The sequence below is a fragment of the Papio anubis genome, chromosome 1 (assembly GCF_008728515.1).
Source record: "Papio anubis isolate 15944 chromosome 1, Panubis1.0, whole genome shotgun sequence".
In the NCBI taxonomy this organism is placed as follows: Eukaryota; Metazoa; Chordata; class Mammalia; order Primates; family Cercopithecidae; genus Papio; species Papio anubis.
The window spans coordinates 20,173,334-20,189,279 of NC_044976.1; the positions used below are offsets into that span (position 1 = coordinate 20,173,334).

Genomic DNA, 15,946 nt, shown 5'->3' on the forward strand with positions numbered 1-15,946 from the left:
AAGCGGGAGGCCCCCTTCCTGGTAGGGGAGGGGAAGTTCTGGCCTTCGATCCTGGGCTCTTAGGGCCCGGGCTGGAGTTAGGCTGGGCCGGCTGGAGTCCAGCTGACTCCAAGCCCGGGGCGCATGATGGGAAGGATGTGGGGAAGAGGCCTGCCCCACCTCTTTCCTAGGCTCAACCCTGGGAAGCCGACATTGGTGAGGCACATATCATGTGCCACAGAACATGACACTGTGGGTCCCAGGCCCTTCTCAGCCTCCTTCCCTCCCATTTAATCCTCATGGCACCCCTAAGAGGTATTTTGTTTTCCAGATGAGGTAATCGAGGCTCAGAGAGGGCTAGAGACTTGCCCAAGCCTGCCCAGGAGGCTTGAGTGAGAACCTGGCCTTCTTCAGTGCAAAAGGGGGTAGGCTGTCCCTCCCACTCAGTGAGGACTCAGAAAGTGGCCCTGTGAACTGAGCAGCACTGGGAGGGGTCCAGCCTGGAGACAGGATGGTGGGCAGCGACAGTACCATCCCCCACTCGCCCCATCCTCCACTCCCCAGCCAAGCCCAGCTGCCCCCACTCCCAGTGCTGCAGAGAAGATGCCAGAGTCTCAGAAGGTCCTGGGTCGTGGGGTGCTCTGTCCAGCCATCTCCAGCCACAGTGCCACCCCCGTCCCTACCCCACCTGGCCCCTCTCCACCACCTCCAGCACTGGATCCTTGGCTTCATTGCCAAGGATGAACTGGCTGAAAAGTAGCTCTGCATCATTTGTTGCCCTCCCCCTGCACCCCCCGCCAACCAGCTCTCCTCCTTCTCACCTATCCCCCCTCCCACCCCTCAAGGGCCACAGTCCCAGCAACATCCTCTGCCCATCCTGTGCTCACCAAGAACACTGGGGCCCTCCCCCAACCCCAAGCACTGGATTTCCAGGGCATCTCATTCTCTGCGTTCCCCTGGGTCGAGGGAGTAGCTCCCTTCTCCAGAGACCTGAGGACCCTGACCTCAGGTGCTGCCCATTAACCGTTCACCTGCCCCTCAGCAGTTTCTCTCCTGACCTGTGGCCTGAGAGGGTGGGAAGTGTCCCCTTATCCCTTCACCCAGGACTCAGGCTCTTATAAGCCCAGCTCAGCAACCACATGTTTGTGACACCCAGGTCAGTTCAGGGACAGCTAGAGCCAAGAGTCCTCCACCCTGCCCGAAGGGCATCTGTGTCCAGCCTCAGGCAACTGTTGGCACTGTGACTGGAGCCTATACCTGGCTTTAAGCCAACTTGCCTGCAGGACTGAAAAATCTCTCCTGGGCCAGGATCTGGCCCTCCCCCAGCTGCAACCTTATACCCACCAGAGCACAGTGAGTCACGCATCCTCCTCACCTAACACCCTCAAGGATATGGGGCCCCTGGTCACCCGCTGCCAAAAACAGCGCTTCCCCAAGCCCACGTGTGGCAGGCACAAGCCAGGGCAGATCTGAGCTCAGGAGCACTGGGGCAGGAGTGGCTTGGCAGGAGTCCCGGCCAGCGAGAGCTTCCCGCCTTCCTAGCTACCTGAGGGCTTTGCGGGTAGAGCAGCCAATCTGGGAGGCAGCAGGGCTCCCATCTTGATGGGGCCTGGGAAATTCCCTGTAAGGAGGGGGCAGGAGGATGGTCACAGGCAGGCTTATGTACAACCTTGCTGAGAGAATAGTGCTCATGGAAGGTAGGATGGCAAGTAAGTGTCTTGTGCTGTGACCTGGGGCAAACAGGTGAACTTCTCCAAACCTCAATCTCCTATTCTGTGAAGTGGAGGTAGAGAGGGGACTTCCTGAACACTGTTGACTTGACTGGCTGGCGATCCCAGCGAGTGTTCACAAAGTGCTCCCCGTGTCCCCGGCACATTTCCGAGTGCTTGATTACCTTACAAGTGGCTGCAGCCGTGTGCTGGCCCACAAGAGCCAATTGTTAAATGTTCTGAAATATGATGAGTGGCTGTTAAACCACAGGTAGCTTGAAATCAGCCATGAGGAAAATATTTAGACCACAGGAATTGGCATATATGGCACATCAGGACTTGTTGTTGTTGTTGTTTTGAGACAGAGTCTCCCAGGCTGGAGTGCAGTGGCACAATCTTGACTCACTTCAACCTTTCAACCTCCCCCTCCCAGGTTCAAGTGATTCTCCTCCCTCAGCCTCCCGAGTAGCTGGAATTACAGGCATGTGCCACCATGCCCAGCTAATTTTTTTATATTTAGTAGAGATGGGGTTTCACTATGTTGACCAGGCTGGTCTTGAACTTGTGACCTCAAATGATCCTCCCGCCTCGGCCTCCCAAAGTACTGGGATTACAGGCATGAGCCATTGTGCCCAGCTCCTTTCCTTTCATAGTCAGATATAATGGCTCAAGTCTCCATCCCGTGGGCTGTGGGAAGTCCAGAGCCTTCCCTGCTATTTTTCAGGGAGCCCAGGGGGCTGTTATGGCCTTTTGTCACCCCTCACTCTGAATCTCTGCTTCTGGGTCAATGCTCAGCCCCTCTTGCTGCTTCACCTTCTGTGACTGTCATGTTCTGTCAGCAAAGTCGCAGCCCTCGCCACACTGCTCTGTGACTGCTACTCCCACAGGAAACCTTTCTCCAGCTTCTCTCTTCCCCCGCCCCTATTGCAGGGCTCCCACCGCCCCAGTAGGCCTCCCACCCTCTGGCTGCTGAGCCTGAAAAATGGATGGCTTTCAGCTGTTGACTAGAAAAGCCAGCATTCCCCGTTCTTTCTTGTACCCGGCAGAGTGACTCCTGGCTCTCTTGACTCTCAGCTGGGGTGGGTGGTGGGGGTTTCCTTGACAAAGGAGCAGACTTCCTTCTGCCAACCCCACTAAGATGTGGGAGCAACAGATGACAACTTGTTCCTTCCTGCAAATATGCTTTAGACGAACACATCCTTTCAATAACATTGTGAGGTAAAAGCCATTTCCCCCGGGAGGCTGAGGTGGGAGGATCACTTGAGCCCAGGAGGTCGAGGCTACAGTGAGCTGGGATCACGTCGGTTGGGTAACAGAGCAAGACTCTGTCTCAAAAACAAACAAACAAAAAAGAGTCATTTTCTCAAGAGAGGAATTTAGCAGTGAGGTTCTTCTTTGTACCAGATGTACCAGCTGGGTTACCCTGGGTAAGTTATTTCTCTTTTCTGAGACTCAGGTTCCTCACCTAAGATCATATCATATCTGCTCCACCAGGTTTATCCCTAAGGTAGCAGGCTCTCAATCAATACTAGCTGTTGCCACCATTATTTGACAGTTGAGAAAACTGGGTTTTAGACCCGGCTCTGTTATTAATTTGCTGAATGAGCTGGGCCTAAGTTTGCCCAGCTGGAAAAGGAGGCCGAGGCAGGATGCGGTGGCCATGCCTGTAATCCCAGCACTTTGGGAGGCTGAGGCAGGATGCGGTGGCCCATGCCTGTAATCCCAGCACTTCGGGAGGCCAAGGTGGCAGGACGCTTTAGACAAGCACCCCCTTTCAATAACATTGTGAGGTAAAAGCCATTTCCCCTGGGAGGCTAAGGCAAGAGGATCGATTGAGCCCAGGGGTTCGAAGCTGCAAGTGAGCCATGATTGCGCCACTGCACTCCAGCCTGAGCAACAGAGCAAGACCTTGTCTCTACAAAAAAAATTTTTTTTTTGAAAAGCAATACTTTTAGGCTGGGAACAGTGGCTCAGGCCTGCAATCCCAGCATTTCGGGAGGCTGTGGTGGGCAGATTACTTGAGATCAGGAGTTTGAGATCAGTCTGGCCAACATGGCGAAACCCTGTTTCTACTAAAAATCACAAAAATTAGCTGGGTGTGGTGGGGCCCGCAAGTAATTGCTGCTACTCAGGAGGCTGAGGCAAGAGAATCACTTGAACCTGAGAGGCGGAGGTTGCAAGGAGCCAAGATTGCGCCACTGCACTCCAGCCTGGGTCTCTCTGTCTTAAACAAACAAAAAACAATACCTTACAAAAATTAAAATTAAAATTAATGAAAGAAGGCCAGCTGCGGTGGCTCACACCTGTAATCCCAGCATTTTGGGAGGCTGAGGTGGGCAGATCACCTGAGGTCAGGAATTGGAGACCAGCCTGACCAACATGGAGAAACCCCGTCTCTACTAAAAATACAAAATTAGCTGGGTGTGGTGGCGCGTGCCTGTAATCCCAGCTACTTGGGAGACTGAGACAGAAGAATCACTTGAACCCGGGAGACAGAGGCTGCAGTGGGCTGAGATCACGCCACTGCACTCCAGCCTGGGTGAGAAAAATAATAATAATAATAGTAATAAAATTAATGAAAGAAGCCTTTACGCCCGAGATGAAATACGTCCCAAGAAACAAAGAGAGCATCTTGTTCAGACTGGGAAGGCACCAGCCATGATCACTGAGAGGATGTGGCAAAGCCTGCTGGTGGCATCCCAAAGGACATGGTTCTGTTTCAATTTTTCTGTTCACTTGAAATTTTTCACAATGATACACTTGAATAGAAAATGCAGAAGTAGGACGCAGCAGAAAGAGCCCTGGATTGCGTCTGGAGTCCCGGGTTCTATTGTCAGTGCTATGCTGTTGAACCACTCTATGACATTGACAAGTCCCAGCCTTTATCTGGGCCGTACTAGCCAGTCTCTAGTGGCCCTTCCAGACCTCATACTTTATTGGATAATTTTCATTGACTTCAGTCCACACAAGTATTGTCTACTAGCTGTCTGTTTATTTACATATCAAATCTCTTCCCACCAGCCACTGAGGCCCTAAAGGGTAGGGGCTGTCTCCCCAGGGCCTGGTACAGGCTCTGGCACTTAGTGGGTTCATGGAAAGAGGAGAGGACAGATGAATGATTGCCAGCCTGTGTACCAGAACGCCTCTGCCCCTGAAGGGTTTGGGGTTCCTGGACAGGAAGCCTTGGATCTCCTTAGGACTGGTGCCCACTCAGCACCTCCTCCTTCCTGTGCCCCTGGATGCCCGGAGAGGTGAGGGAGGTGGCAGGAGTAAAAGGGAAACTGGATTGGAGGTTCAGAGGCCTCCACTTCCTGCAGTGGAGACCCTGCCCAAGCCTGGCTCCAGCCCTGACCTCTGACTCCACCAGGAGAGTGCCAGGAAACAGACCTTAAGGCCGGAAACCTTCCTTGGGCTTGGCCTGGGCCCAAGCTCCTACCGGGCATGGGCTGAGCCCTGGACCCAGTGGACCAAAAAGCCCACCGTTCTTGCTCAGCCTGGCAGAGCTGCCCTGCTGTAGCAACTTGGGTACATTCTTTGCCTCTGAAACCACCACCAGCAGTTCCAAGCAGCCTGCCCTGGCAGGGAAGGCACTGAGGTCAGGAGCTCTGGGTTCAGTTCCCACCTCTACTTCTCAGTGGCTGGGAAAGTGTGGACTCTTTGCCACGCCTCCCTGAGCCTCAGTTGCTTCATCCTATTTCACGCTTAGGGATTAAAATAGAGACGGTCTCACATGAATTCTCTTCCTTTACCATATTCAAGGAGCTCAAAACAAGTTAAGCTTCCAGATACAGCTGAAGCCCTGGCCAACTTCACACCCTTCCTTCTTGGAGGGTGGCACCGTCTAATCTCTGATTATCTTTGCTACACGTATTTATCCTATTCCTACACATTGCTGTATATGGCATAGCACTGATCTTCATGGATTCAAATGTTACACATACTATGACATTCTACTGAATGCATTATTCTGTAATGTGCTTTTTTACTCAATAAAATGCTTTTGAGATCTATCCATAATGACACATATGACTCTAATTTAATCATTTTCACTGCTTAACATCGCATTCTATATATACCACAATTCATCCAGTCCCCCATCAATATGCATACTTTTCAGTTGTTTCCAATTATGTTTCATTATTTCAAGCAACACTGAAATAAATATTCTCTTACATGTCAAAAAAATGAATTACAGAGGAGTGTTATCAGGGAACATACATTCACTGAGCAGGGGTGTTCACTACAGGCTCTGATGACAATATGCTATGAACCCATACTACAGCAAACAACTTGACAATGGGACGGAGCACTTAAGGTTGGGATTCTCTGGGACAGGAGAGCAATCAGTGCTGCCCTCTGTTCAGTGCTTCCTATGGGCCAAGCCCAGTGTTCAGAGCTTTATCTCCTTGAATTCTCACAGAAACCTTGTGAAGGAGCTATTGATGTTACCCTAGGTGAAGAAACTGAGGCACAGAGAGGTTAAGTGTCTCAGGCCGGGTGCAGTGGCTCACGCCTGTAATCCCAGCACTTTGGGAGGCCGAGGTTGGTGAAGCACTTGAGGCCAGGAGTTCGAGACCAGCCTGGCCAACATGGTGAAACCCCATCTCTAATAAACATACAAAAATTAGCTGGGCGTGGTGGTACATATCTGTAATCTCAGCTACTTGGGAGGCTGAGGCAGGAGAATCGCTTGAACCTGGGAGGCGGCGGTTGCAGTGAGCTGAGATTGCACCACTGCACTACAGCCTGGGTGACAGAGCGAGACTCCGTCTCAAAAAAAAAAAAGAGAGAGAGGTTAGGTGTCTTGACAAAGATCACACAATTATGATTGAACAGGAATTCAAACCAAATCTGGGTTTGTCTGATACAACTGCCCACATTTCAGCCAGAGCAGAAGGTCCCTGGTACAATCCGCAGAGCTGTGGGAGGAAGGACTGGTCCCAACAGGGAGGTGCTCAGGGAGGGCTTCCTGGAGGAGGTACCAGTCCCAACCAGCCTAGAAAGATGAACATTGCAGAGGGCAGCAGTGGGAGGCATCTGGGAGGGAGACTTTTGGGCCAAGGCTTGGAGGCTGACCGACTGAGCCCCTGCCCCCAAGTCACTCATCCACCCCTTGACTCCTCCCTGCCATTCCCTGCATTTCTCTTCCCTCCAACTCCCCTCTAATCTCTGGGGTCCATCCTTCTCTTTTTACCTTCTTTCTCTTGAGTTCTCTCCTCTCTTTTCATTTCCCCAGTCATCCATTCATTCATTTGTTAATTCATCCACTCATCTAACACACACTGAGCACCAGCTCTGTGCCAGGGCATTGGAAACTGAGTGAGGCAGTCCCCAGAATTGGTGGTGACTGTGCCCACCACACTCAACTCAACCCCTAAAAGGAGGCTCTGAGATCTGCCCTGTCCCTCAGACGCACCCAGAGACAAACACCCTCACACCTGGCAACTTCCTGGAAAACACCTGGAGACAGTCATGGCTCTCGGGCGCCCCTTGCTGGTAACTTGGGATGTTGCATCCTAGGCTGGAGAGTCCAAGTGTGACTCTGGGAAGCGGCTGCCCTGGCTCCCCACTAACTCCTGGTGCACAGCAACTTCTGTCAGTAGTTCTATTCTAGGGGCTTCTAAGACTACGGTCCTTGTCATAAATGTTTAACTCCTTACCCTTTTGTTTGTTGTTGTTTGTTTGTTTTTTGAGACCAATCTCATTCTGTTGCTCAGGCTAGAGTGCAGTGGCTCCATCTCGGCTCACTGCAACCTTCGCCTCCCAGGTTCAAGTGATTCTCCTGCCTCAGCCTCCCCAGTAGCTGGGATTACAGGTGTGTGCCACCATGCCTGGCTAATTTTTGTAAGTTTTAGTAGAGATGGGGTTTCACCATATCGGCCAGGCTGGTCTTGAACTCCTGACCTAAGGTGATGCGCCCGCCTCAGCCTCCCAAAGTGCTGGGATGACAGGCATGAGCTGCTGCGCCCGATCTAATGCCCTAGCTTTTGTCAGGCCCAAGCCAAAGGCCAGAGTAAGAAGCAGTAGCAGATGTGTGTTTGTTTTCCTGGGAAGGGGGGACAGGGTGTGTGCTCCGGAATGTGAGTGTACCATGGATGTGTGTGCTCCGGTGTTGTACACAGGAGGGGTCTGTACACGAGGGTGCCGGGGTGCACATTCTGAGTTTGTGCTTGTGTATCACTGTCCTGCGGTGAGCAGGCCTATGCAAACCACTGCAAGACCGAGGGAGCTGAGAGGCCGAAGAAAGAGGCTGACAAGTCCAGTTTATTGGAAAGAAAATAGGGACTTACAAACAGAAGTTGCAAATTCATTTACTCAATAAAATGCAAAAGCTTTTGAGATCTATCCATAGCGACACCGTCGAGCAATTGCAAGCAATTTCTGTACCCACCCTCCAGAAAATATCCTTTTTATAGCAAGTTTTTAGGGTAAAGACATGTGCAGCTGGTCATGTCTCAGACATTCTGAAGCTCTTGACCACTGGGGAGTCCAGATTAGCTTTTTTTTTTTTTTTGAGATGGAGTCTCAGGCCGGGCGCGGTGGCTCAAGCCTGTAATCCCAGCACTTTGGGAGGCCGAGACGGGTGGATCACGAGGTCAGGAGATCGAGACCATCCTGGCTAACACGGTGAAACCCCGTCTCTACTAAAAAAAATACAAAAAACTAGCCGGGCGTGGTGGCGGGTGCCTTTAGTCCCAGCTACTTGGGAGGCTGGAGATGGAGTCTCGCTGTCACCAGGCTGGAGTACAGTGGCGCAATCTCAGCTCACTATAACCTCCACCTCCCGGGTTCAAGCGATTCTCCTGCCTCAGCCTCCCAAGTAGCTGAGATTATAGGTGTCCACCACCACACCTGGCTAACTTTTGTATTTTCAGTTGAGACAGGGTTTCACCATGTTGGCCAGGATAGTCTCAATCTCGACCTCGTGATTCACCTGCCTCAGCCTACCAAAGCCTGGGATTACAGGCGTGAGCCACCACGCCGGGCCATGATTAGCGTTTTTATGAAGGGTTACCTATGCTACAGCCATTGTCTTAAGAACTTGCTGAAGAATTTAAGAACTTGCTGGCCAGTCACGGTGACTCATGCCTATAATCCCAGCACTATGTGACACAGTGACACCCTGTACGTACAAATTTTTTTATTTTTTTTTTTGAGACGGAGTTTTGCTCTTGTGGCCCAGACTGGAATGCAATGGTGCGATCTCAGCTCACTGCAACCTCTGCCTCCCGGGTTCAAGCAATTCTCCCGCGTCAGTCTCCCGAGTAGCTGGGATTGCAGGCATGCGCCACCACATCCTGCTAATTTTGTATTTTTAGTAGAGATGGAGTTTCTCCATGTTGGTCAGGCTGGTCTCAAACTCCCAACCTCAGGTGATCTGCCTGTCTCGGCCTCCCAAAGTGCTGGGATTACGGGCATGAGCCACTGCACCCGGCCTCAATTTTTTTTTTTTTTTTTTAATTAGCCAGGTGTGATGGTGTGTGTCTATAGTCCCCGCTACTCAGGAGGCTAAGGTGGGAGGATCACTTGAGTCTGGTGGGGTCAAGGCTGCAGTGATTGCACCATTGCATTCTAGCCTGGGTGACAGAGTGAGACTTTGTCTTAAAAAAATAATAAAATTGGCCGGGCGCGGTGGCTCAAGCCTGTAATCCCAGCACTTTGGGAGGCCGAGACGGGCGGATCACGAGGTCAGGAGATCGAGACCATCCTGGCTAACACGGTGAAACCCCGTCTCTACTAAAAAATACAAAAAACTAGCCGGGCGAGGTGGCGGGCGCCTGTAGTCCCAGCTACTCCGGAGGCTGAGGCAGGAGAATGGCGTAAACCCGGGAGGCGGAGCTTGCAGTGAGCTGAGATCCGGCCACTGCACTCCAGTCTGGGTGACAGAGATAGACTCCGTCTCAAAAACTAAAAAATAAAAATAAAAATAAAAATAATAAAATTGCTGCAAACCACTGTGGTATGCCGGAGTCAGACATCGGTCATCATGGCAGTTTCATTTCATGATGATGTCACTTTTGCAGGCTATTCGCCTACAAGCGTGCTCTGGTGCTATGGAGAAGTGTGTGTGAGTAGTCCTTACCTGTGCACACTAGGTGTTCACTGGGTGCATGCATGGAAGGTGCATGGGCAGCATTCTCACCTCAGATGGAGCAGCTCTGAGGCTTTGACTCCGAGCTCCCTAGTGGGATCGGGTGCCAGTTGTCCGTGAACGTCCCCTGTTCTGGCTTCCCTCTCTTCCCTGTCTCACTTCCCCACTCCCCTACACGTGCTTCTTGGGATCTCCTCCCACATAAATCACTTGCATTCAAATCCTGTCTCAGAGTCTTCTCCTGGGAGATGAAGGAGGCAGTCCGGAGCGGGCAACACACTGAGGTTGGCGGAGTGCAAAGATGACAAGAGCCTGGGTCCATGGTGACACTGTTAGGGAAACAGAGAATAAGAGAGTCAGGGTGACACCATTTTAAAATCAACTGTCACTGGGTGCGATGGCTCACTCCTATAATCCCAGCACTTTTGGAGGCCGAGGTGGGCAGATCACCTGAGGTCAGGAGGTCAAGACCAACCTGGCCAACATGGAGAAACCCCCTCTTTACTAAAAATACAAAAATTAGTCGGGTATGGTGCCAGGCACCCATAATTCCAGCTACTCAGGAGGCTGAGGCAGAAGAATCGCTTGAACCCGGGAGGCAGAGTTTGCAGTGAACCGAGATTGTGCCACTGCACTCCAGCTTGGGTGACACAGTGACACTGTGTCCCAAAAAATAATATAAAATAAAATAATAAAATAATAAAATCAACTGCATCTTCAAACTAGCAAGACACACTCCTAGCCAGTCACAACTCACGGCCATGAGATGTTTCTGGCAAAGGAAGCGGTTTAGTAATTCCTGCAAGGCAAACTCCGACGATGGCAGGATGTCCAGATGTCCTGACACCACATAACAATATCCGCTTTTAAGATAGTTACAGTCATGCTTTGATGTATTTCCGCACTAAAATACCAAGGATAATTTTCTTTAAATCAACAAAGTACTAAATTTTCTTTTAAAAAAGTTATTGTATTTATGGCTGGGCACTGTGGCTCATGACTGTAATCCCAGCACTTTGGGAGGCTGAGGCAGGTAGGTCACTTGAGGCCATGAGTTCGAGACCAGCCTGGCCAACATGGCGAAATCCCGTCTCCAATAAAAATACAAAAATTTAGCTGAGCATGGTGGCACATGCCTATAGTCCCAGATACTCGGGAGGCTGAAGGGGGAAGAATTGCTTGAACCTGGGAGGCGGAAGTTGCAGTGAGCTGAGATCGCACCACTGCACTCCAGCCTGCTCAACAGAAAGGACCCCATCTCCAAAAAAAAAAAAAAAAAAAAAAAAGAAGGAAAGAAAAGAAATTGTATTTATTTATTTATTTTTCAAGCCAAATATTTCTGAATTTCTTTAAAAAAATTTTTTTTTTTTTCTACGCAGTCTCGCTCTGTTGTCCAGGCTGGAATACAGTGACTCCATCACTGCTTGCTGCAGCCTAGACCTCCCGGGCTCAAGTGACCCTTGCACCTCAACCTCCCAAGTAGCTGGGACTGCAGGTTCATGTTACCATGCCCGGCTAATTTTTGTATTATTTTGTAGAAATGGGGTTTCACCCCGTTGCCCACGCTGGTCTTAAACTCCTAGGCTCAAGTGATCCACCTACCTCAGCCTCCCAAACTGCTAGGATTACAGGTGTGAGTCACTGCGCCTGGACTCAGATTTTGTCTTTCTTGAAAACCTCCCTCGACCTCAGCCCATCCGCTCCTCCACTGCCCCCACCCTGGTTACCTGGAGAACCTCTGCAAAACCCACACTAGCCTCCCTGATGGCATTCTGGCCCCTCTTCAAACCGTTTCCCACTCAGCAACCAGAGATTACGCTTCAAGACATAAGCTGGATCACGTTTTCCTGTGGAAAACCCTTCAAAGGCCCCCTGTGGCCTGCAGGAATCTCCAGCCCCACTTCTCTGCTCCCTTCCTAGAGAAGCTCCAGTCCTTAGATTTATTCCTCACTGTATCGTGGCTGGGCAGGGGCAGGCGGGATTTCCCAGGCACCTATGACCGCAGGCTTCCAGTGGCAGATTGGAAGGCAGGAGGGAGAGAGAAGGTCCTTTTCTCCCTACACTTCCTCCACGGCTCCCACCACACATGCCTGGCCTGGGCCCAGCTTTGGCAAGGTGACCTCTGCTCCTGGGCTCCAGCTGCCAGCATCTTCTCTCTCTGTCCTACCACCTTGGGAGGGAGCTGTGCTCATCTCTGGGTTCCCACATCTTCCCTGCTGGCTTCTCTGCACCTCCCTCACCTAGGCAGCCAATTCCCCAGATTAAATTCCCTGTACTTCAAATACTTGAGATTTCTGTTTTCTGGTTTGACTGTGACTGACAAAGGCAGCCTTCCAGCCTGAGGAGGAAGCCAGCAGCCGGTGTGGGGCAGAGCCGGGGAACGGCAGAAATCCTAAGCCTGAGCTCAGGTGCACCTCTCTTCGGCTCCCCTTCCTCTCCACTTAAAGTCAAGTCCTGTGAGATTGTACATTTCCTATTTGTGGCCAGGCATGGTGGCTCAGATCTGTAATCCCAGCACTTTGGGAGGCCGAGTCAGGCAGATCACTTGACCTCAATAGTTTGAGTCCAGCCTGGGCAACATGGCGAAACCTTATCTCTACAAAAAATATTTTTAAATTACCTGGGCGTGGTGGCGCATGCCTGCAGTCCCAGCAGGCTGAGGTGGGAGGATCGCCTGAGTCAGGAAGGTTGAGGCTGCAATGAGTTCCCATCATGCGACTGCACCCCAGCCTAGGCAATGGAGTAAGACTCGTCTCAAAAAAAAAAAAAAAACTTAATTGTTTCACTTAGGCAGAGTGTCATGTTGCTTGTATCTGAAAATATCTGTATTTTGTGGCAGAGGCCTGTGGCTATCCCCAATATTGGCTCTCCCTTTCTTTTCTTTCTTTTCTTTTCTTTTTTTTTTTTTTTTTTTTTTGAGACAGAGTCTCGCTCAGTTGCCCAGGCTGGAGTGCGGTGGTCTGACTCACTGCAAGCTCCGTCTCTCCCGGGTTGCCCTTGGTTCTCCTGCGCAGCCTCCCAAGTAGCTGGGACTACAGGCACCCGCTGCCACGCCCGGCTAATTTTTTGCATTTTTAGTAGAGACGGGGTTTCACCGTGTTAGCCAGGATGGTCTCCATCTCCTGACCTCGTGATCCGCCCGCCTCGGCCTCCCAAAGTGCTGGGATTACAAGCGTGAGGCACCGCACCCTGCCGTTTTTTTTTTTTTTTTTTTTTGAGACAGAGTCTTACTCTGTCACGCAGGCTGGAGTGCAGTGGCACAACCTCACTGCAACCTCTGCCTCCGAGGTTCAAGCAATTCTCCAGCCTCAGCCTCTGAAGAAGCTGGATCTACAGGTGTGCCTCACCACGTCTGGCTAATTTTTGTATTTTTAGTAGAGACAGGGTTTCACCATGTTGGCCAGGCTGGTCTTGAACTCCTGACCTCGTGATCTGGCCGCCTCAGCCTCCCAAAGTGTTGGGATTACATGCGTGAGCCACTGCACCCTGTTTGATAAGAGGACTTTTTTGGGCTGTGCAGAATGGAAGCCACGCTTGCCTGTCTCCCAGGAAGCAAGGTGAGGCCATGCGCTGATTTCTGGCTGTGGCAGAAGAGATGCATGCAAATTTCAGGTTGACCATGTAAAGGTGAAGCTCTCCCCTTCCCTTTTCTTCATCTGGAATGTGGTTGTCCTGGAGGAGCCATTTCATGCTCTATTTTTAGATTGGTGTAAAAGCGTAATTGTGGTTTTTGCCATCACTTTTAATGCCAGGGAAGCCAGAACAAAGTATCACAAACTGGGTGGCTTCAACAACAGAAATTGATTTTCTCACAATCCTAGAGGCCAGAAGAAGGAAATCAGGGTATTAGCAGCTTGTTTCCTTCTGTGGGCTATAAGTGAAGGTTCTGTTCCCTCACCTTGGCTTGTAGATGGCCATCTTCCCTCTATGCGGTTTCTCTGTGTCCCAGTTTCCCCTTTATATAAGAACACAAGTCAGGCTGGTCGTGGTGGCTCAGCCTGTAATCCCAGCACTTTGGGAGACCAAGGCAGGCAGATCACCTGAGGTCAGGAGTTCGAGACCAGACTGAACATGGCAAAACCAGGTCTCAACAGAAATACAAAAATTAGCCGGGCATAGTGGCACGTGCCTGTAGTCCCAGTTACTGGGGTGGCTGAGGCATGAGAATTGCTTGTACCTGGCAGGCGGAGGCTGCAGGGAGCCGAGATCGCGCCACTGCACTCCAGCCTGAGCGACAGAGCTAGGTAGGTCTCAGAGGCTGAGACCTGGGCTGCATTCCCAGACAGTGAGTTAAGGTTAAGGCATTTTAGGTCACAGGATGAGATAGGAGATCTGCACAAGATACAGGTCATAAAGACCTTGCTGATAAAACAGGTTGCAGTAAAGAAGCTGGCCAAACCCACCAAAACCAAGATGGCGATGACAGTGACCTCCTCACTGCTACACTCCCACCAGCGCCATGACAGTTTACAAATGGCCATGGCAACGCCAGGAAGTTACCCTATATGGCCTAAAATAAGGGGAAGCATGAATAATCCACCTCTTGTTTAACATATCAACAAGAAATAACCATAAAAATGGGCATGTCTATGGAGTGACCATTCTTTATTCCTTTACTTTCTTAACAAACTTGCTTTCATTTTACTCTATGAACTCACCCTAAATTCTTACTTGCACAAGATCCAAGAACCCTCTCTTGGCATCTGGATTGGGACCCCTTTCCTGTAACACCGGGAAGGTATGGCACTGGCTGTGGGGAAAGGGCTGTGCCTGTCCCCACTGCCATTGCTCAATAACCTCCTTGGATCCTAGCCGGGGTGATGCCTTCCTTGAGACAAGAGATACCCGCGTACTGTCCTAGCCCTGGGTTCCCATGGTGGCTTCTTTATACGACAGGTGGGGCACCTGCAGGGCCTCCTTCCCCATCCCTGACACTGCTGTCCCATCTGAGACAGGTGGGGCTGGTAGCTGGGGAATGTTTACCTGTAGTCCTCAAAAAGATCAGAATCCAGTTTTTAAGAGTTTATTCCAGCAAAAATCTGAGAATAGCCATGCAGAAACATGAGTTCCAGAGAAAAGGAGTAAGTGCTCCAAAGTTAAAAGTTCAAGTCTCACTGGGCGCGGTGGCTCATGCCTGTAATCCCAGCACTTTGGGGGGCCGAGGAGGGCAGATCACTTGAAGTCAGGAGTTTGAGACCAGGCTGGCCAACCTGGTAAGACCCCATCTCTACTAAAAATACAAAAAATTAGCTGGGTGTGGTGGTGCATGCCTGTAATCCCAGCTACTTGGGAGGCTGAGGCAGGAGAACCGCTTGAACCCAGGAGGCGGAGGTTGCAGTGAGCCGAGATTGTGCCACTGCACTCCAGCCTGGGCAACAGAGCAAGACTCTGTCTCAAAAAAAAAAAAAAAAGTTAAGGTTTTGGAGCCAGGTGTGGTGACATGAACCTGTAGACCCAGCCATTCAGGAGGCTGAGGTGGGAGGATAGCATGAGCCCGAGTTGGAGACTACTCTGACCTATCATCACACCACTGCACTCCAGCCTAGACAACAGAGTGAGACACTGTCTCTCTCTCTTTTTTTTTTTTTTTTTTTTTGAGACGGAGTCTCGCTCTGTCCCCCAGGCTGGAGTACAGTGGCACAATCTTGGCTCACTGCAAGCTCCGCCTCCTGGGTTCACGCCATTCTCCTGCCTCAGCCTCCTGAGTAGCTGGGACTACAGGCGCCCGCGTCCGGTTAATTTTTTTTTGTATTTTTTAGTAGAGATGGGGTTTCACCATGGTCTCGATCTCCTGAACTTGTGACCCGCCCGCCTCAGCCTCCCAAAGTGCTGGGATTACAGGTGTGAGCCACTATGCCCGGCCGACACTGTCTCTCTTAAAAAAAAAAAAAAAAGTAGGGCACAGTGGCTCACGACTGTAATCCCAGCACCTTGGGAGGCCCAGGTGGGCCAATCACGAGGTCAGGAGTTCAAAACCAGTTTGGCCAACATGGTGAAACCCCATCTCTACTAAAAATACAAAAATTAGCTGGGCGCCTGTAATCCCAGCTACTCAGGAGGTTGAGGCAGGAGAAGTGCTTGAACCTGGGAGGCAGAGGTTGCAGTGAGCCAAGATCATGCCATTGCACTCCAGCCTGGGTGACAAGAGCAAGACTTGTCTCAAAAA

General features: G+C 50.9%; 1 protein-coding gene across 1 annotated transcript in view; it reads left to right on the forward strand.

Moving 5' to 3' along the window:
- The first annotated feature begins 490 nt into the window (after positions 1-490).
- CELA3B (chymotrypsin like elastase 3B) overlaps positions 491-15,946 on the forward strand; it is a 32,086-nt gene continuing 16,630 nt past the window's right edge. The window contains exons 1-4 of the mRNA XM_021934763.2: positions 491-735; positions 1,263-1,421; positions 2,528-2,634; positions 4,886-4,939. Coding sequence (XP_021790455.2) covers positions 491-735; positions 1,263-1,421; positions 2,528-2,634; positions 4,886-4,939 — 565 coding nt within the window. The remainder of the gene's footprint in view (positions 736-1,262; positions 1,422-2,527; positions 2,635-4,885; positions 4,940-15,946) is intronic.